Here is a 21,010-nt window from a genome sequence, read left to right as displayed (position 1 = left end):
ACGACCCCAGCGATGGAGAGGCGTGGAAGCCCGGGCAGCTTCTCACGGGCGGGCCGTTATTCCCCATGCCAGCAGTCCGGACCCCGGACCAGCCGGGTCTCAGTTGCTTGTCAGCTTGTCTCGTCAGCCAGCGAATGTTTACCTAATGTAATTTTTCGTTTTCGCCAAATAAAAAATTATCTTTACAGACATCCAAAGTTTTAGGTTTTAATAATTAGAAAAACTATTCTTATTTTCCAAGCTGCTCCTGAATCGTATAAAGTAACACCTACAGTCCCATAATACTATCACAGGTCTCGAATTTAGTTTCCGCTAGAAATACGGAACCATTGAAAAACTAAACCGAATAACTCCCGATATACGAAATAAATTTTAAAGTCGAAAGTAGTGTACCGCAGTCTTTCTGGATGTCGCCCAGGCCTTCGACCTTCGATCAAATTTAAACTTTGCTTCCACAGAACACCCATAAAATACTGAAGGCATATCTTGTGCATAGATGTTTCGCAGTACAATGTTAAGATTTCCTCTCTGAATACCATCCAATTGATTCTGGAGTCCCTCATGGTAGCTTGCTTGGACCAACGCTGTATGTAATTTACACAGACCTTCTGACAATACCAAATCGATATAAGTGCAGAGCATCGCAACATTTATCAGTGAACATGTCACCTTTACCCTTAACAGATAGGCTTGCGCGGTCACTGACCGCCTAACACCACTCCGGCGAAGAGTCCTTCCCCACCCAGTAACAATAGCTAGGGCCGTTCTTCTAAAAAACTTTTATTTAGCTAATTAAATATATCTATTATGATACAATTTGAATACTTGTCATCAGTCTCGAGGAGAGGAGATTCGTATAATAAGATCCCGTACTTAAAAAAAATGTATAAGACGAGACATTAAATGATGTCAGATGATGTGAAAAGATGTTTTGGTACTGCAGTCTGTGAACCTGCAGTGACAACTTGGGCCGGTAGTCCGGTCTCAGAATCCTCTTGTGGGGGTATATTTAATTGGTTAGGTGGAGCCACAGGTTAAGAACCATATTCAGACAAATCGGAACTATTTATAAGCCCAGGTCGCAAACCCTCCGCTATGGATTGATTGGGGTCCGAATCTTTTTAGCTGCCGATCTTCACAACACTTGAGGGGCTGATAGATTCGACTACTCATCCACAACCGAGTTCTGGTGGTTACCTTTAAGTTGCGGGTTGTTACCCTCAGGCCTACTATTAACTATCACAGCTATGCCAAAACCAGTGATTAGCCCCTTTAAGCCGCGTGACAAGCTTCACGATTCTATTGAACAGATTATATAAGTGTAATATGTTTTCACTACTACGGACCACTGTGCCAAGATAAAAGTCTAATCAAAATTTGTTTTGAGCAAGAAAGTAGCAAGAACAAAAAGCAGGTTAATCATATTGTTAGCTAATTGCAAAAACAACCACTCGTGAAGCAAAAGGTTTAGGAAACCAAGTGTTTAAAAAAAATCTTATCAAATTTGTAGGAAAGCAAGAAAGTAGCAAGAACAAAAATCAGGATAATAATATTGTTAGCTGATTGCAAAAATAATCACTCGCGAAGCGAAAGGTTTAGGAAACCAAGTGTGTAAAAAAAAAAATTCAAATATAAAATGAGAGACGTCATGTAAGCCTTGAGAAATAATGTTAAGGGCTCACTTTATACTTGACTCGATGTAGTGTGATTAGGCTATAAAGCAGATTTGATGCAAGTGCCGTTAATATAAGGCCAAAACAAGTTTTAATCGATATTTTTTAATGTCTATGAAACATCCATATGTTATCGTGTTATCGTTTCTGGTCGTTTCAGCCGTGGCCATATGTTCTTATAATCATATTGTGGACTGAAGCTATAGGGAATCTAATGAAAGATTTTTAATTCCGAGTAATAAGTTAAATAAAAACGCTTTTCAAATTGCTTAGTCTCCTATGTAAATGTTTTCAAAACTTACAACTTTTAACATATTTCACTAGCTGTCTTTTTGTTGATGACAACATGTCCGCATATACCAACAAGTCGGGTGTGACATCTATTTTAAAAACATTTTCCGCTGCGGCGAAAGCCAAAGCAGTGGCGGCAAACAAAGTTCGATTTTCCACTCCTAAAGAAAAGGGTCTTGCTGAATCAGTGCGAGTGGCCGTAGAAGAAGGAAATTTTCATTTCGTGAAGGAGTTTACCTTTTTTATTCAGGAAGCTGAGCTAAACGTATGTTTTTTTGGCACAATATAATAATATAAGTTTATTTATCGTATAGATATATGTTCCGAAAATGTTCTCAAAAAATTTCAGATCCAAATTTGAAATATTACAAAAGTTACAGGCCCTTACATGGAGCACATGTCGCGCACCGGCTATTGGAAGCCAAAACTTTGAACGCGTTTATCTCGGAACCACGTTTTCGGACCTTAGGCTGCAAACATAGTGCGCGCTGAGGCGAAGATTTAAATGAAGCTGAAGACGAATTGTTTGCGTTGCTAGCAAGCTAAAAGGTTTCATAGTGGAAGACGAATTTGTTGCGATTTTGTGATGTTATTCGCAATGGATTTCTCATCAGATGATGAGCTGCTGTTGGAGGAAAGTTAATTTGGGTAGAAAAGCGTTCGGCGAATTTCATCATTTATTTAATGAGCTGCGTAAAGATGAAAAAAAATTTTGGAGTACACCAGAATGAAAATCAGCACATTTGATTACATTCTGTTAAAAATTAAACCGCTAATTATTAAAAATTGGACAAATTTTAACAAAACCCCAATTATACCTGTGTAAATTGTAACATGCGCTGTGCCGAAGCATGGGATCTTTATCCCAGCGCGCACTATGTTTGCAATCGTCATCAAATTTTTTTTAAATGTTCCTAATTGTTTCCTTTAACTTATGAACTAGGATTCTCTAAAAATATTGAAAACTGTTTACTTGAGAAAATAATTACTGGGAAAAAAACGCGAAAATCGTAATTTTTTCTTCAAAAACTAATAACTTTTGTAACTTTAAATTTTTTTCTGATCCTAGTTTATTTTATGCACAGTACTGTACACTTTAAGAATCTTTTCGGTTTTTGTGTTTCCGATTACCCGTTTTGGCTGAATCACTTCCGTAAGCGGGACACCTTTTTGCGGAAATGTTGCAACTGAGGAACGCCCCCTCCCGCTCCTTTTTTGATTTTTCAATTTTTAAATTTTTTTCGCAAAATAAATATGTTTTCAAATAAAGTTACAAATTTCAGATTTTTATCTTTAACAGTTTTCTCAAAACTTTTTTTTTTTAAAAGTGCCATTTTTCTGCCCCACAAGGTGAGAACCTGCCCTGTATGCGTGCTGCGTGGATTGCAGCGGACAGTCCTTTAGAACTGTGCTCCTAATATGGTAGTTTACCAGCTTTTCCAATGCTTTAGACAAAACGAAGTTAAGCTGATAGGTCTGAAGGACATGGGGTTGGTGATGTCTTTCTTCCCTGCTTTGGGGATGAAGACCACCCTAGCTCTACGCCACGCATTTGGGATGTGTCCAATTGCTAGGCTGCTCAGCATCAGTACCCTTAAGCGGGTTAGGAGAAAATCCAGTCCCTGGATTATCTTTAACAGTTTTCTCAAAACTTTTTTTTTTAAAAAGTGCCATTTTTCTGCCCCACAAGGTGAGAACCTGCCCTGTATGCGTGCTGCGTGGATTGCAGCGGACAGTCCTTTAGAACTGTGCTCCTAATATGGTAGTTTACCAGCTTTTCCAATGCTTTAGACAAAACGAAGTTAAGCTGATAGGTCTGAAGGACATGGGGTTGGTGATGTCTTTCTTCCCTGCTTTGGGGATGAAGACCACCCTAGCTCTACGCCACGCATTTGGGATGTGTCCAATTGCTAGGCTGCTCAGCATCAGTACCCTTAAGCGGGTTAGGAGAAAATCCAGTCCCTGCTGCAGGAATGATGGAGAGATACCATCCAGACCAGGTGACTTAAATGGTTGAAAGGTCCCAATTGCCCATTTAAGTCTCTCCGGAGAGACTAGAGACTTGGCAATTGCCCAGTCTTCTACGCTTGGTCTGAGGCGTCTCGGAGTGGATATTGCTTCCATTGGGGTGGACGTTTCTTCCTCCAGGGGTGAACTCCCAGGGAAGTGTGAATCAAAGAGTAAAGCTAGTTTATCCCTGTCGTCGGAAATGTAGTTGTTATTACATTTCCTCAGGGCTAGGTTACTTTCAGGTGCAGCTTTAGCCCTAGCCTTGTGCAATCCTGCCCCTTCATGGGCTGTGCTGATTGCATCACAGAAGTCCCTATAGTTCTTTCGTTTTTATTTATATACAGTAGAATCCGCTTATAGCAACTTTCAAGGGACCGACGATTTTTCGTCGTTATACCCGGAAGACGCACTAAGCAGAAGGATTTAAGTGTATAAGTCTGTCTGGGGACCAATCAAGCCATCGAGTTTTCATCACAATACCCGGTCGGACACTATAAGCGGAGTCGTTATAACAGGATTCTTCTGTATATAAATAATGGCAAACAAATTATATCGTCATTGCTTTTAATTTCACGACCACGATTTTTACAACATCGACTTTTATAACTACCCTTAAACAGAGAAAAAATTTCATAAAAATCGGACAACTATTTCATATAGCGGCCATAGGAAAGATCGAAAAATCTATATAGATAAAATGATAACATCGTTGTTTTTCATCAGACAATCATGGTTTTTGGAATTTAGACTTTTTTACGACTTTTGAATTTTGAATTAAATTTCTGTCTGTCATAAAAAAATCGTCTAAAATATGGAAAATAAATAGAAAAGTCGTGTTACATAGATTCGATGTTGTTTAGCCTTTATGTATTTTGTTCGACATATTTCAAGACTGCAAGTCGGCTTCCCGAAGCTTGCTTCTTTTCTTGTTAAAAATATTTTTTTTGCCATAAACTTCGACCTAACTATTTGTAATTAAGGCCAAAAATTCTTACTAATTTTTATTATTTTTGGATTTCGAAATTCTGAATTCTCGGCCCTATTAATATTTTATATTGAAATGCTTGCTAGATCTTGCTATCCCCAAATACATTGAAAAAAATGAAACACCACAGATTATACTTGTTCTTAAAATATTAGGTATGAAAATTTAATTTTCTTTCTTTTACGGCAGGTGGTAGTATTAAACAGTGTATAGCTGACGTATTATTTTTGTAATGATCCATATATGTAAAACGTAAATTTTCCGTTTTAACCAATTATGACCTTAAGGGTATCCTGCTTGGCGTTATCCTGCTGAAGCTAGCTTCCTTTATTGTTGTTAATTTTTCTACTTAAATGCTTTCTTTATTTTTCAAGGATGACGAAGTTTTGACAATCATTCAAGATGCTAAAAGAAATATTCACAATTTAACTCCTGATTTTGTAAACCTGGTTGAGTCTCTGCTGTCACTTAGCTGGAATAGACGCAATTCTGAGATTATGGAAGCTTATACTGAATTTTGCGTTGACATTATGGTGGTTCATAATAGATATTTACCCATTGGAGTGTCTAAATTAATTGTCCACTGGATTCCTGACGACACGGACGCACAAGACTGGGTGAATGGCTGTCCCCAGGAACATACTCGATATCAGTTGAAACCTATTCATAGCGTATTGAACCGCATTTTAACTGCCGTGCCGATGGCTTTTGATGTAGTCAATGATGCCATATCTGCCAAATTTCCTTATTTCAAAAAACAACCTCATGTTACGGCGGGGTATCTGTTTAATTTGCTTTGGCTAATCGAGTACAAGCCGATATTTGAAGAATTGACTTTGCAGCTGGTACTGCAAAAGTAAGTATTTTAGTATTAAACTTGTTATACCCTTTCAGATTGTATAATATTATTATTAAAGGAGACATCTCGTCCCTAAAAGCGGAAGTACTCAACCTCTACGCTCTGAGTCTTCATTTGTTTTTATAAATTACTACAAAACTTTTGGTAAAGTTTCAGCAAGATAACTTTAAAACTGAGAGACTAGTTTACATAGAAACAGACAGAAGAATAGTCGTACAGACGACTTGATTTCTTCCAGATGATGTTTTTTAAGTACTATCGAATTTCAAATTAAATTGCATAAAAATCGGACAACTATATCATATAGCTGTCGTAGGGGAGAGAGAAAAATTGTTTTGTTCCCACGTTGTTTTTATCCCACGAGCAAGATTTTTAGAACACTTCGTTTTTTAAATGCCCTTGAAATTGAAAGATTTCATAAAAAGCTGACAACTATTGAAAGATCTTTATACAATTAACGGAAAAAAGATAACATCGTTGTTTTTCGTCAGGTAATTATAATTTTAAGAATATAGAATTTTCTAATGACTCTCGAATTTCGAATTAAATTTCATTAAAATCGGACGACTTTATCATATAGCTGTCATATGAACAGTCGTCGAAAATACAGAAACTTAATAGAAAAATCGACATAGATTCGATTTTGTTTAAGATTTATGCCTTTAGCCTTTTAAGGTAGATAACAGATGTAACAGATATACTTGGCATAGAAATAAGAAAATTGATGAAAAAATTCGACAGATGCATGTAACAAATTTCTTGAAAGTATAGCCTTGTGTTGAGGCAACTCGTTTAGTACACTAACATGAGTTACTGCTAGATAAAATAAGTAAAAATATGTTAATATCAATTTTTATAGTGAGTTTTTTGCAGATATGAGATAATATTACATTTTTTGCTTGCAACAAAAAATATAATTGAAAATCCGTTTTATCCGAATATATTCTAATTTAATTATCCTGAAATCTTTTTATCCTTTTCAGGCTTTTAATATTAGATGTAAATGCCCCGCGAGATGAAATTTTTGTGGAAACAGAAGATGATGGGGAAATGGATGCAGACAGCATGTTCCAAATAGATGATACAAACGCTGCTACATTAGCGAACAATGAAAAAACGGTGGACCATCCTGTCGGCAAAACTTTAGATGTATGCCTTCTAATGCTTTATAAGTTCTTGGAAGACAAATGTAGCATTAATCAACAAAGCAGCGACCAACAGCGTTGGATGGCCAACCGCCTGTTTAAGAGTTTAATGTATATATTCGATGAGGTTCTGTTGCCCAGCCACAACACCCATCATGTGCAATTCTTGATATTTTATGTCACTAGTATTCGTTCGGCGTATGCTGAGGCCTTTCTTAATTCTCTCTGGCAAAAAGTTAAAAATCCCAATATTTCGCCGATTATTCGCCACGCTGCAGTAGGTTACATGGCTAGCTATTTGGCTCGAGCCAAATTTTTGCCACTATGGTAAGAAGTGTGACAAATTTTAGATAGAAATGTTGCACTAATTTTAATTTCTTTTTTTAATTCTAGCACTGTTATCTTTTACTTGAAAGAGATGAGTAATTGGGCTCATACCTATATAGACGACTCGGATGCGAATAGCCAGTCTGGCTCGATGAAGGCAAACTTGGTTTTCTACTCAGTATGCCAGGCCGTATTTTATTTGATTGCGTTTCGTGCAACAGATTTGACTGCTACTTCAACGGGTATGCTAAAAAAATGTTTTAGGGTAGTCATCAAAGCTATACGAGGGTAGTGATGCGTTTGTTATTAAATGAATTTAAACAAGAAAGAGCTTCTTAGTCGAGTGCTTTGACTATTCTATTACACAGTTAGCTAATTTCAACAAAAAAAAATGGGAGTGAAGAAGTGACTTGTAAGATAGTTTTTTTTTCGTATATTTGTTTTAAAATGGCCGGTAGGCGATAGAACTCTCTTTATTATCTAAAAAATACCAGTATGGTTTTTCTATAAGTTTAGTGCGCATATTACATTTTTTTTTCGAATTTCATTTTTTATGTTTAAATTTTTTTGTCAAACCGTATTGCTGCGGGAGAGTCTAATATCTATTAATTAAAATGTATTAAGCAAATATACCGTTAGGCTTTTATCACAATGCTGTAAAATTTTTTTCTCCCAGCTCTATACTCTCGCACTCTTGCTCTCAGTAATGGAATCAAAAGCGCAGCTAGAATTTTTTTACCATGAAAAAAGAAATCGTATCACTTAAAAGGTGGCATAGATATTTTTGTGCATAATTTATGCACCTTAACCGAAAACAATCAAAAAAGTAACTTAAACAAAGATTTTGTTAAATTTTGTCGCACAGTGTTATCAATCGGGTCCTGTTAAGATTAAGCTTTTGCATTTTGGGAAGCACTGTTGGCACGTTTTTGCGCGTACGCAGCCGCTATGATATACCTATTTTCGTTTTAAGCCGCTGTTCTGTCTTTACCTAGACCCAATATATATGTTTTAGCGCTCAGTAAAATAGATTTTCTGAGTAACAGGGTGTTTCCTCTAATTTTTTACTGAGGAGCTAGGTTTCATTATACGCATGTTGAAAAAGAGTCTTTTAAAACGACCTTAAGGTATGCTAAAACTAGCTTTTTTAAGTCTCTGCATGTAACTGAGCTAGCTGACTTTTTTTGTGACCTTTACTAGAGATTTTAATATTTCATTTTTATTTTTTTCCTACAGACTTGCTTTTCTTACAGTCTCTTCAACTTTCCCGTCTCGCTATGTGTCATTTAAATCCTTTGCGATATTGTCTAGCACCAGTGGCTACAGCCTTTGCTGGTGTAACAAGAACTTACCAGCTGGCCTACTGTCACACTGTTTTGGAGCGCAACGCTCGTCGGAAACTAGCCACGGTGTACGGCCATGAAAAAAGTATGCCCGAGGAGACGCTCGAAACTTTTTTTCCTTTTGAGCCTTATTTGCTAAAGTTGTGAGTATTTTTGATTTTATTTTTTTGAGTCGTTTTTTAAACCCTATCAAATTTCAGATCGAATAAATATATTGAGAACATCTACATGGCTTATAATGGCAGTGACGCCGACGATGACTGTATGAACGAATCTGCGGAGGGTCTTCCTTCACGAAAACGTGGTGACTCTGAGATGGTCGAAGAAGATGAATTTATTATAGCGGACAAACGTCAAAAAGAACTGTCCAGAAGCCAAGAGTTAGAAAAACATTTTCAGTTTGCATCTTAGCCCAGACTTAGTACTAAATTCTTTGTTATTTATTTTGCGGAGTTTTTTTTTATATTTAAATAAATATAATGCTTTTCTATAAATTGAGCGAATTTTTTCTTTTCATTGTTTTTCTAGGATATATCAATATTTTTTAAATAGTGCTAGAAAAAATGTTGAATGAAAAATATTGTATTTATTAATATTGTGACGGTTTACCTCCAGAAGCGCCTTGAATAAAAGTTGTTTTGCGATGAACATCAGAACTCGTTACCGGATCAACCGAAACAAAAATATTAAAATGCATTTCAAAGGTAATGTATTTCTCGATTTAATTAGAAAAAGGTTTTTCTTTTTCTTGTTTTTTTGTTTATTTTTTGAAGCACTTGATAGTGAAAACTGCGATTTAAGCTCAAAAAAATCGATGTTAATTTATTAATTAATTAATTTATTATTCATTTAATTTAATTTAATTTATTAAAAAAATAGAAAAAAATTAAAAAAAAAAAACTTCCTGATTACCTGTTGATTTATGTCAAGAATTTGTGTTGAAAACGATGGGTTCAGTTAATATTGAGTTCTGATGTTCAACGATTTAAAAAATAATCTTCGGGATAATCGACTTTAAGTTTTTTTATACGTCAAAACACGTCAAAATTCGGTCTGTTAAAACGCTCTATCTCCGTACGTTAGACTCCGATTGACTCAGATTTTTTCACATTGTTCTTAACATATTATTTTTTTAGAAAAAAAAAAATACAAAACAAATTTTTAGACCTTACCCCCTCCCAAATAATCCTGCATGATTTTGTTTGTCTAAAATTTGAAGATATGGATTTAGATTAAGCAATTTACAGTATGCACCGTAAATACACAAATCAGCATAATGTTCGATTAGACTTAGACTTCGACTTTTCGTAGCCAGAAGAATGAAAGACAGATTTCAGACAGATTCATTAAGGCCACGTTTAGATGCAGGGCAAAACCTATAACAATCGTGCAATGCTAGGCCCCAAACCGAAGAAGCAAATGTCGACATCAAAGACGACCAAGCCAACACCCTACGCATCATAACTAAACAAGTTGTGGAATGGAAAGCCCCACTGTACCTCCTGTTCATGGATTCCAAGAAGGCGTTCGATTCAATAAATAGGGCAACGATATGGGGAGCGTTTGCTAGGAAAGGAGTACCGCACAAAGTCATCACCTCTTATAAAGGTGTTGTACGATGACGCCAACCTGACGGTACTGCACAACGGGAAGACAAGTGCACCTTTTCAAGAAAAACACAGGAGTCAAGCAAGAATGCCCACTATCCCCACTGTTTTTCAACATTGTGGTGGACGAGGTCATGAGAGAAGTGTGCAAACACAAGCGTGGAATCTAATGGAGCTTCACCAGACACCTTGAAGACTTGGACTAAGCAGACGACATTTTCCTAATCTCTCACAGACTGAGCGATATACAATCCAAAGTTGATGACCTTGTGAACCTAGCCAGCCGAGTGGGTCTACAAATTAACACTGCCAAGACAAAAGCGATTCACCTCAATCACTGGGAGTTTTTGAGAGTTAGTTTCCCATACCTTGGCACCGTAACCTTCAACAACGGTATCGTGTTAGAAGTTGTGACGAGTAGCCAAAGCCAGGCTTGCCTTCGGGAGACTCTACCGCATATGGAGAAGCCGGCAAATAAGTAAAATAGTACAGTCGAATCCCGATAATTCGTACCCCGCTAAATCGAAAATCGCGATAATTCGTAAAAAATTCTGTCCCCTTGAAAAAAACTCGTTAATTCGTAAAAATTCCATACATTTTGGTCCCCTCGTTAATTCGTAGTATTTGACGCAACGCAAAGAACATTGAACCTCTTATAAATCGTAATTTTGTTTCGTAACCTCTTATAAATCGTAATGCGATGCGAAATTTTTTGTAGTTAAAGCACCGTTAGATTTTGTAGACAGCTATGCCGCCTTTCTGTCGCTATGCATTATGAATTTTGTGTTTCTCTCGCTGTTATAATTTTATGTTATTGTTTAATTTTCCTTTAATTTGAAAAACGTACAAATGAATGTACATACTTATAATGTTTGTTTAATTTTAATAAAGTTAAATACATAACGACGCATTTCCGCAAAAGTATCGTATGCCGCTTTTTTTCGAAATTGAGATTTTAATACAAAATTGTTAGGCACCTAATGGCTCACTACCCTCTGAAATATTATAACTGAATGTTAAAAGTTTCAATTTTATCGTATGTTACAATGTGCGCGCGAAATTATCGTATGTCCATACAAATTGTTTTTCATTTGCATGGAAATACTGCAATCGCACAAAAATACCGAAATACAAAAATAAAGAAAAAGCTTCTCCTGTAAAATTTGATTTTTCAACATACGATACATTCGCGGAAATGCGTCGATATGTTAACATGATGTGAATGTAAAAACCCCGTTTATTCGACTTTTTCATTTTTGAGCCCCGTTAAATAGAAATCTCGATAAATCGAATTCCCGTCTAATTCGTAAAAAAAGTGATCCCCTTGCCATTTCGAATTATCGGGACTCGACTGTAGTATGGAAGCGAGAAAATAATCTCAAAAGAATATGCCGGTTTTTCTGGCCAAACCGAATCTCCAACATACCCCAGGGATTAGAGTGGAACCCACAGTGAAGCAGACGGGTAGGTCCTTCAAGAGCTGTCCCAATACATCATCACATGGGGCACAGCGAAACAGACAGCAGGAAATAGTGTAGGATGGAGAAATCTAATCAAGGCTCTATGGTCCCAGGTAGAAATATAAAGGAATAAAAAATATGATCAAAACCAAGAAAGGAAGCTAGCTCCGTCAAAGTGAAGCTGATATACCCTTGCTGTCATCAAATATGTCGAGCCAAATACATAATGCTAAACAGCATCGAAGCTATGCCGATTTTTCTTTGAAGTTTATATTATATTATGAGACAGCTATATGATATACTTAAAAATATTAGCTTTTCTGATGAAAAACAACGATGTTATAATTTTTTCCGTTAATTTCCGTTAAGTCTATATAGATTTTTCGAACTTTCCTATGGCAGGTATATGATAAAAAAGAAAATTTTACCTTCTTCACTCCTTCACCCGGGAGCATAGGGCCTCTACAATTTTTGTAAAGGATTCATTAATCTTTTGGTTTTCGATCGTACTGGTGATTAGCGGTGGGGTTATTATTGTGTCCATAGTAACGTGGACGAGGGGGTGTGCGGGTCCGGGGAGCCGAAATTTGTTACTATTGTTAAGGCCAGGTTCCTCTAAAAAATTTTGAAAAAGTGGAAATTTTTTTTTTTTTATAAATTGCTACTGTATACCTGTCGAAATAGTATAGAATTAGTCCCGAAGGTCAACAAGACCGAGAAGTATGTATAAAAGAGTGTAAATCTTCTTCCTCTTCTGTGGCGTAATCACCCGGTTTTTTTTTTTGGTTAGGCTTTTGACGCGACAATGTAGGCCTGGCGGAAAACAGAAAACGCAATCCCCGACGCCTGGCTTTTCGCCCGTGCTTAGCGTTTAGGACTAACTTCTGGGTTTGAGCTTGTTTGTTAGCGAGCCTCGCTCATTGCCCGTAGCAAAGGTTGCCCTAAAAATCTTTGTAGGTACTTTTATCGTCGCTTGACAACGAACGGACTGACTGCTCTGACCCACTTGGTAAGACTGTGTCACCAGACGCCATCCTTTTAGCGGTAACACCACCCATGGCTTTCTCAAGGTGAGATAATGCCCCAGAATCGGATGGGATTTGGCCGTATTGCTCTCATTTCCCTTTTCCTTTTTGTCATTTTACGGTTCCTCCACCCTGATGTTGGCGGTTGGTGAAGTCGCTATACGATCTTAGCGTCGGCAGACATAAGCGTTACAATTAACATATATATTTGAAAATGGGTTAACTAATTAAGGGATTATATACCTTCTTTGTCGAAGAAAAAGAGGAAAGTTCGGATTTTTTTTAGGTATGTAGCCAATTTTTAATTACACGGGTGTTTTAATTTTTTGATAGTACACTTTATTAACAATGTTTGTGCAAAATTTCGTGGAAAAATATTAAATAGTTTTTAAGGGGTGGCTGTTTCCCTTAGAGGCCTTTTCTTTGAAGAGCCTTGCGGTGATAATTCCCCAGGTCGAACGGGTCAACCGAAACCATAAAAGTAAAAAAATTTCATTAGTTTAGTGTAATTCCTTGTGCTTGAACGATCGGTTTTAAAATTTTTTTTTATGCATACGGGAACGTTTTATGCTAAAAATGAACTTTTTGGTCTCTAGAAATTTCACTAAAAAATTCATTTCGGCGTAAAAAAAGTTTGTGCTTGAAAAGTCGATCGTTCAAGCACAAGATAATTTCATTACGAACATTTGAAAAAAAAATTTAAAGTAAATCGGTTCAGTAGTTTTCCGCCAATCCTTATCACCGCAAAGTCATTTTTCAAGAAACACCATTTCGAGATATTCGCGTTTAAAGTTTCAAGTTCAGTTGCGGGCCGCTACGAGGCGCGCTGTTAGGAGCGCTGTAACTCTTTTTCTACTGCTCGAATCTCTATGAAAATTTGGGAAAATGTTCTCAAGGAGTTGTTCTTAAGATAAAGCAATACAAAAATGATCGTTTTTTTTGAAAATAAAAAAGGTATATAACCCCTTAAGAATCGAATGATATTCCTTGCAAAGTGGTACAATTCCGGTAAGCGGAGCCGGTGGGAATAGTGGGTTTCTGTAAATATATTTATTTCAACACCTGGTCATAGGGAAAAAATTTAAATCTTATGTATTAGAGAATTTATTGATTTGTTTTTATATTTTGTAGTTTTTACCTTTTTGTTAATATCTTTTTACCAATTGCTTGCATTTATTAACTGAACTTCAGTGAACTTTTTCTAAATCCTCAGCGTCGGTATTCCCGGTACCACCTTCATCGCAGCTTCCAAAAAAATATATTTAATCTTTGTATTAAGAGTAGTGCTCGCAAATAACTGATGACGGTTTTTCTTCTTGAGCTCTTTGTGCGAGCACAACCGAAAAAGTTCATACTCTCTCGCTCTCGCTCTAAGCAAGAGACTCTTGCTGTCCTCATTTAGGTTTTTTTGTTGAGCGCTTTTCGTTGTGCTCTTTGTATGTCGCTCTTTCAATAAGCAGTGCGTAAAGAGCAGAACGAGAAACGTTGGCACATTGAGAGTCAGCAAAAGACCGATTGACCGAAAAATACAACGCAAACGGTCTTCACATTTACTTTCGTTGTTGTGAAAAATAAATGTAATACATAATATAATTTGTTTAATAGAACAATTTAAATTAATTTTCAAATATTTTTGTTAACAAATTCCATTTCGATTCCATATTCCATATAACAAAAGCTATCAAAAAGCAATAAAAAGTTTCAGAAAATGTTGTTTTTAATTTTTTTTTGCATTAAACGCGTCCCCGACCCGTGGAAATGCCAATATATATTTTTTGTAACATTTTTTAAATATTCTATGTTAAGCCCTATACCTAGTAAGGCGTTCAGATTTTCTGCACTAATCGAACTTCTTCGTTCTTTTTAATATAAAGTGTAAGGATACGAATGCCCGTGAGACGGAAACTTGCACTGCATGTGTAGCCAGCACAACTTGCGCTAGTGCACTTATATGAGGAAACTTAAGCTGCAAGTTATTAAAAAATTTCAATATATTTCTGAATGCATACCAATACATAGTCTACATAGAGTATTTTCGTAAAGAGTCAGGAAAAGAAACTTATTTGCAGACAACGAGAAACGGTCGACAGTTATTTGAGAGCTCTGATTAAAAGAGATTCGCTTGCCTGCTCAGAAATTATGTGGTTTTGATACCAGTTTACTGGCTCGTCTGTAGAGTGAAAGATAATTGCAGTGAAATAGCGATAGTTTACTGTGTATTGTAGCCGCGCACTATTCTGCCTCTTGTTCTCTCACAACGTTGAGTTGTAGTCTTGATGGGCATCTGCAAGGAGGTTATCTTTTTCGGGCTTGAAAAAAAGTTTTTAAAACCCCAGCTGATGCGCTTCAGTGAAATTCATCTGAATATTCCCGAAAATTCCAAAATCTTTAATGCAGCACATTTAATAGGCAGACAGGCCTAGAAATAATCTAACCTTGAATACCCTCAGAGTAAGAGCCCAGTCTGCGTGCCTGTTATAGAAGTTTTTATTCTCTGAGAAAATGATTACGTCATCAACATAGATGTAACAGAACTTACCGATCTGCTCTCATCGTCAATTATTTTTTTTTTAATGTTGGCCGCGTTTTTGATGCAAAAGTCTTCGAAGGCGCCTTCGGTGAGTGGTATTTGTCCAACACCAAAAACATTTGTCGTTTGCCAGTTTCGTCAATGCTCATTATAGGGGGCCCTAAATTTTTTTAGGGGGACCATAACTTTTAAAAAAAATCAGCTGGGACCGGGTTTAGCTTGATATACGAGGAATGTGATTTTTTTTTGTGGCGTTATGTTGGTACTCATGTCTTTCACTTATGCCGAGAAGCTCGGCCATTTCAAATGTTCACTTAATTGTTGACAACTGCTTTGCTTGCACGTGTTTTGGATCGTCTTCAATTTTTACCTATTCAAAAAAATGGATCAAAGAACCTGTATCAAATTTTGCGTGAAAAAATAAAATTAAGTGCGTGGATGCATTCCGTATGTTGACTGTGGCATACGGAGAAGCTACCTTGGACCGAAGCAACGTTTATCGTTGGTACAAAATGTTCTCAGAAGGCCGAGAAGATGTGAACGACGAAGAGCGTGCCGGACGCCCGAGCACTTTAACAACAGACGAAAAAAACTAATGAAGTAAAGAAAATGGTATTGGCCATTGCATTGGCGATTGCAGGGGTATCGTTGGTACAAAATGTTCTCAGAAGGCCGAGAAGATGTGAACGACGAAGAGCGTTCCGGACGCCCGAGCACTTTAACAACAGACGAAAAAATTAATGAAGTAAAGAAAATGGTATTGGCCATTGCATTGGCGATTGCAGGGGCGTGGTGCATCATGAGTTCTTGCCACAGGGAAGAACGGTCAATAAGGAATATTACCTGCAAGTTATGCGCAATTTGCGCGAAGCAATCCGCCAGAAACGCCCGGACTAGTGGAAGAACAAAAATTGGCTTTTGCACCACGATAACGCCCCTGCTCACACATCGTTGCTTGTGCGCGACTTTTTGGCCAAAAACAATACACTAATGATGCCGCAGTCACCGTATTCCCCAAATCTGGCCCCCTGTGACTTTTTCTTGTTTCCTAAACTGAAGAGGCACATGAAAGGACGACGTTACGCTACGCTTGACGAGATAAAGACGTCATCAAAGGAGGAGCTGAACAAAATATAAAAAATTATTTTTGAAGTGCTTCGAAGATTGGAAAAACCTTTGGCACAAGTGCATAATATCTCATGGAGATTACTTTAAAGGGGAAAAAATAGATATTCATGAATAAATAAATAAATTTTGAAAAAACACAAAATTCGCGATACTTTTTGAACACACCTCGTACTATGTTTCTAAGCTGCCGTTTTTTCCGCTGTTGGGGGATTACCTAGAGACTCAGACAATGTGAAATTATTAAAGACTTAACGGCTGGCGGCTGGAGTTATTCATCCAGGGACGTATTTTCTTTATTCCTTGGTTTTTAAATTAAACTAAACATAAAGCTAACTGAAATGGAACTTCATAGCGGCCACGTCAATAAGCTGCGTTTACCGTCGCCCGGTAAACTTATGTACGACATTCTGGTAGACATTCAGTAAAAGATGGAATTGCAATTTTGATTATAAGCAAATTTTTTGAAAAATTTTATCCAATGTTCAAATATTTTCTCGAAAACGCGATAATTTTATGAAGAAATTTTTCAGATGTATGATAAAGCACTATCGGCTGGTTTCACCACCACTTACACGCTTATGATACACGACCTGTGAGGTAAGATATGGTTTTTAGTATGGGAAGCCAATTTTTCATATGCATATTTTAAATATTTTAAGTCCCAAATGAAAGTGCAATAAGCGCATTTATTAGTGGAGAAGATTTAGAAACACACATTTTTAAAAATTTCCCGATAAAATTGGAGGATTTTTTTTTTTGAAAAGCCGCTGTTTTGAACATTTTTCTCTTAATATTTCGTTAGCTTTATTTTTTTACAGTTTGTAGTATCAGTTATTTTTAAAACTTTACTACGTCGCGGGAAAATCAAAAAATTGAAGACAGTCCCCATGCTACATATTTTACAATTTGTGATGCCATTTTGCCTTAGATTAATTCTCGAGAAAATACAAAATTTGCCACTGGGTTCCTTTTTTCACCGTTCCCCAATCGACACAAAGTCAACGACACTATTTTGACGCAAATTGTGTAGGGCGCTGCGCACAACATACTTCTCATAAACTATTTGGTGCTGCTGTTGAGGACGGTATTAAACTTATTTCGTGAAAGTCAAAATTGTGAATAATGGTGCTACCTTAAGTTCAGATTGTACACTGTTCGCAAATTAAATTTTTTCAAAATCGGTTAAATGAATCTCTACGACGATATAGACACCAAGCCGCGATCCAGTCAGATTGACGGCTGGTCTTCTGGCATAAAAATGTTGCAGACCCAGCTGGCCATTAAAAAGGCCGTAAAAAAACCGGTAAACGGGTTAATGAATTGCACCAATCCCAACTTAAAAATGTATTTACTTTAGCTCATGACGCCGGTGGTGAATCTCAGAGCCAAGCGATCTACAGAGCTTGAAACTATTTCCTTTGCTCAAGTCTCTGCGACAACAACTAAGCCCATAATAACAGGTAAGGCTCTAGAGCCCGTTTTGGAAAATATGAAAGACGACTGGGACTTCTTGGACGAGTACGACCCGCAGTGGCCGAATGAATACGAAAAACTTAAAGAGAAAGCTAAAGGGATTGAAAAGTCTCGAGCTAGTGTTGCCGGAACTACGGGAGGATTCAATAGGGAAGAACGCGGCAAAGAGTGTGACAGGGAGAGGAAACGAGGGCGGACCGGTCGTCGAGAAATCCACAATGTTGACATCTCACCGCCAACTATTAAACTTATTGGGTTCGGTCAACGACAGAACGACGATGAAATGGTAAGCCCGCCGCCTATTGGGTCTGAGACAAAGCAGGGAGGAGGTGCAGCCATCGCTCCCCCTCTCTCACTTCAGGAGATATCAATTGAAAGTGCGGACGGATCTTCCAACGTCACCATACCGTATTCTGCAAGCTCGGTGGCTGCCAAAATAATGGCTAAATACGGCTTTAAGGATGGTCAAGGCCTCGGAAAGTCGGAGCAAGGTATGTCGATAGCCTTGCAAGTGGAAAAAACATCCAAGCGGGGCGGCCGAATTATTCACGAGAAAGATGTCGTAACGCAGCAACCTACTCTTCCGCCAACTTTTATTGGATCTCCAACGAGTCTGACCCCTAACCACGTTATGCCACCACCCCAGATTCCAAGCACGCTGGTTGCCAGCGGTGATTCTGAGCCCACCATTACCGAAATTATGAAATCGCCAAGCAAGGTGGTTCTGCTTCGAAACATGGTAGGACCTGGTGATGTAGATGTAGACTTGGAGCCAGAGGTGAAGGATGAGTGCAACACTAAGTATGGTGAAGTCAATAGCGTCATTATCCACGAAGCGTTTGGGACTGTGCCAGAAGATGCTGTTAAAATATTTGTGGAATTCAGACGAATCGAAAGCGCCATAAAAGGTTTGCTTTTTATTTTTCTAGTAAATATTAACTAATCGTTTCTTTCGCAGCTGTGGTGGACTTGAATGGACGCTTTTTTGGAGGTCGTCAAGTACGAGCGATGTTTTACAACTATGATAAATTCAAAAATTTTAATTTAAACTAGAGTTTATAAACACGAAACAGCATTATACGTTTTTTGATATATTATGCTAAGAAATATATGTAATAGTGATTTTTGAAAGATGCAAAATCTTCTCCCGGAGCACCATCTAATCACATTTTTTGAGCACTTTGCCGGTAATCTGTGGCGTCATGGGTAGTTTATTTTTGAAAGGTGCGGACAAAGCCTAATATTTAGTCAAGTTACAATTTTTATTTATGCATTTTAAAACGTTTTGACAACAAAAGTGAAAAATGGCTTTTTATTAAGAAAAAAAACAAAACAAATATTATATTTATTGTTAAGTTCGGCGAGTCAAATCCTAAATACCCTACCAGTCACAAATGTTAAACAAAATGCATAAAGGCTAAACAACATCCAAGCTAAGAAGGGTTTTCTATTAATTTTCTATATCGATTGTTCCTATGACAGTTAGAAGATATAGTCGTTAAATTTTCATGAAATTTAATTCGAAATTCCAGATCCGTTAGAAAGCTAAATAAATCAAATCATGTATTAGACTTCTGCATGAATGCACTCATTTGTGGCATAACAGATCTGTACAAAAAAGATCTGTTTTCAAAAACACTGCACTCATTCTTTACTGTACAGAATACTCTATAGGTCAGAAGAAGATAGCACAACATTTTTAGTGTACTCACCAGTGTTGCCAGATTTTGAGAGATAAAAAAAGCTAGATTGAAGAAAAAAATAAGCTAGAATAAGCTAAAAATTAAAAAAAAAAAGCTTAAAATAAGCTAACCATGGAAAACATTAAAATAGTTGATTTTTTTACTTTTAATAATACGATATTTATATAACTATTAAATTAAAGAAATAATTTTATCAACTTCCTCATTAGATTCATTATATTTTGCCGAAGATTGTATTAAAGCGAGGTATTTTGTTAGCAGTTGGTACTCATGGCAACATTTTCCATGACGTCGCAGTCCATATCTATAACATTAAAACAAAAATACTTTGTATTTTTTAAATAATTTAAAATTTCAAAAACAAACCTTATTCTTAAAATTGCGTTTAAGCTTTTTAAAGACATTTTGTTGCGCATTTTTGATTTAACAATGTTCATACTCAAATAACTTGGCCCCAATCGACACCTTACAAAAGCAGCAGTACGCTTTTGTGGAGTCAGTTGGCACTTTGGCAATTCTTCGAAATTTAACCAAGAATCGCGGAAATTCTGTTTGTAAGTCACTTTCGGCATGTTTCTAAAACGACGCAACAACAATCGCAAATCAAACATGTGCAAAATTTCAGTGTGACCGAGACTTGCTAACGATTATTATTAAAATACCAACAACAAAATATGCTTTTGTCCAAATTATCGATAAAAATTACCAAAAATTATAATACAATTTTTTTAAGCCAAAATTAGCTAAATTAAATTTGAAATAAGCCAGATTTTAAGCTATATGCATTTCAAGTATTTTTCAAGCTATTTCATTTTAAAATATGCTAAATCTAGCTTAAAATAAGCTAAAATGGCAACTACTCACTTCAAGTGAGTACAGTATAGGTATGGTTGTACTCTTCGTGAGGAGTACTATATTTGTCCTTTGTTAAACACGCTGTACAGCTTGTATGTTGACTGAGAACAACTGTGCAGATGAGTGCAGTAATTTTCTGTTGCCAAAAATTTGATTTCTGAAAATCGGTCAAAAATTGCCACCACTGAAGACTTAGTGAACAAAATAATGTTCCTTCATTCTAATATTAATAACTTATGTATATATAGATTTATATTTAAATCGAATTTAAATATAAATAATTTCTAAATTTTTTATTTTATAATAAATACATTTAAAACGAAAAAAATAAATCAATTTTTTAATCGGACATACTTACACACGAGAACTATACATATATGTGTGTATGTACCAGTCATGAAGTTTCACTTACTGTACAGTAAGTCAACTGCACACCAGTGATGCCAATTTGTCCTTTTTCCGGACAGATCTGTCCTGTTTTTAACCCTTCATCCGGAAAAAATTGAAAATCATCCGCATACCTGAAATCTGTCCTTTTTTAGATTCTTCATCCGGAAATCTGTCCTTTTATAAAATCTAATATTATTTACTTTCAA

General features: G+C 36.6%; 2 protein-coding genes and 1 long non-coding RNA gene across 5 annotated transcripts; 2 read left to right on the top strand and 1 right to left on the bottom strand.

Moving 5' to 3' along the window:
- Positions 1 to 1,816: 1,816 nt before the first annotated feature.
- Positions 1,817 to 9,131, top strand: LOC108100860 (RNA polymerase I-specific transcription initiation factor RRN3). 3 transcript variants are annotated; one of them, XM_017204943.2, is made up of 7 exons: positions 1,817 to 1,908; positions 1,998 to 2,229; positions 5,334 to 5,815; positions 6,802 to 7,290; positions 7,357 to 7,532; positions 8,527 to 8,776; positions 8,834 to 9,131. In XM_017204943.2, exons 2-7 carry the CDS (start codon positions 2,020 to 2,022, stop codon positions 9,042 to 9,044), a joined length of 1,818 nt encoding a protein of 605 aa, XP_017060432.1. In that variant the 5' UTR covers positions 1,817 to 1,908; positions 1,998 to 2,019; the 3' UTR covers positions 9,045 to 9,131. The 3 variants fall into 3 exon arrangements, with proteins under 3 accessions (XP_017060432.1, XP_017060440.1, XP_017060450.1); XM_017204951.2 differs by lacking the exon at positions 1,998 to 2,229 and having other exon boundaries at positions 1,821 to 1,954; XM_017204961.2 differs by lacking the exon at positions 1,998 to 2,229 and having other exon boundaries at positions 1,830 to 1,908.
- Positions 9,132 to 17,410: 8,279 nt separating this feature from the next.
- On the top strand, positions 17,411 to 18,996 carry LOC108100898 (splicing factor 45). The gene is made up of 3 exons (XM_017205012.2): positions 17,411 to 17,686; positions 17,741 to 18,764; positions 18,815 to 18,996. Exons 1-3 carry the CDS (start codon positions 17,570 to 17,572, stop codon positions 18,907 to 18,909), a joined length of 1,236 nt encoding a protein of 411 aa, XP_017060501.1. The 5' UTR covers positions 17,411 to 17,569; the 3' UTR covers positions 18,910 to 18,996.
- A 690-nt stretch (positions 18,997 to 19,686) lies between these two features.
- On the bottom strand, positions 19,687 to 20,598 carry LOC108086332. Its single transcript, XR_006245711.1, has 2 exons — positions 19,926 to 20,598; positions 19,687 to 19,863 (listed from the first exon to the last, which is right to left on the bottom strand). It is a non-coding gene; the product is annotated as an uncharacterized LOC108086332 (long non-coding RNA).
- Between the last annotated feature and the right edge of the window lie 412 nt (positions 20,599 to 21,010).

Source organism: Drosophila ficusphila, unplaced genomic scaffold, assembly GCF_018152265.1.
Source record: "Drosophila ficusphila isolate 14025-0441.05 unplaced genomic scaffold, ASM1815226v1 contig_636, whole genome shotgun sequence".
NCBI lineage: Eukaryota > Metazoa > Arthropoda > Insecta > Diptera > Drosophilidae > Drosophila > Drosophila ficusphila.
The sequence above is the reverse complement of the archived record's forward strand: the minus strand, read 5'-3'. Positions and strand labels throughout refer to the sequence as shown.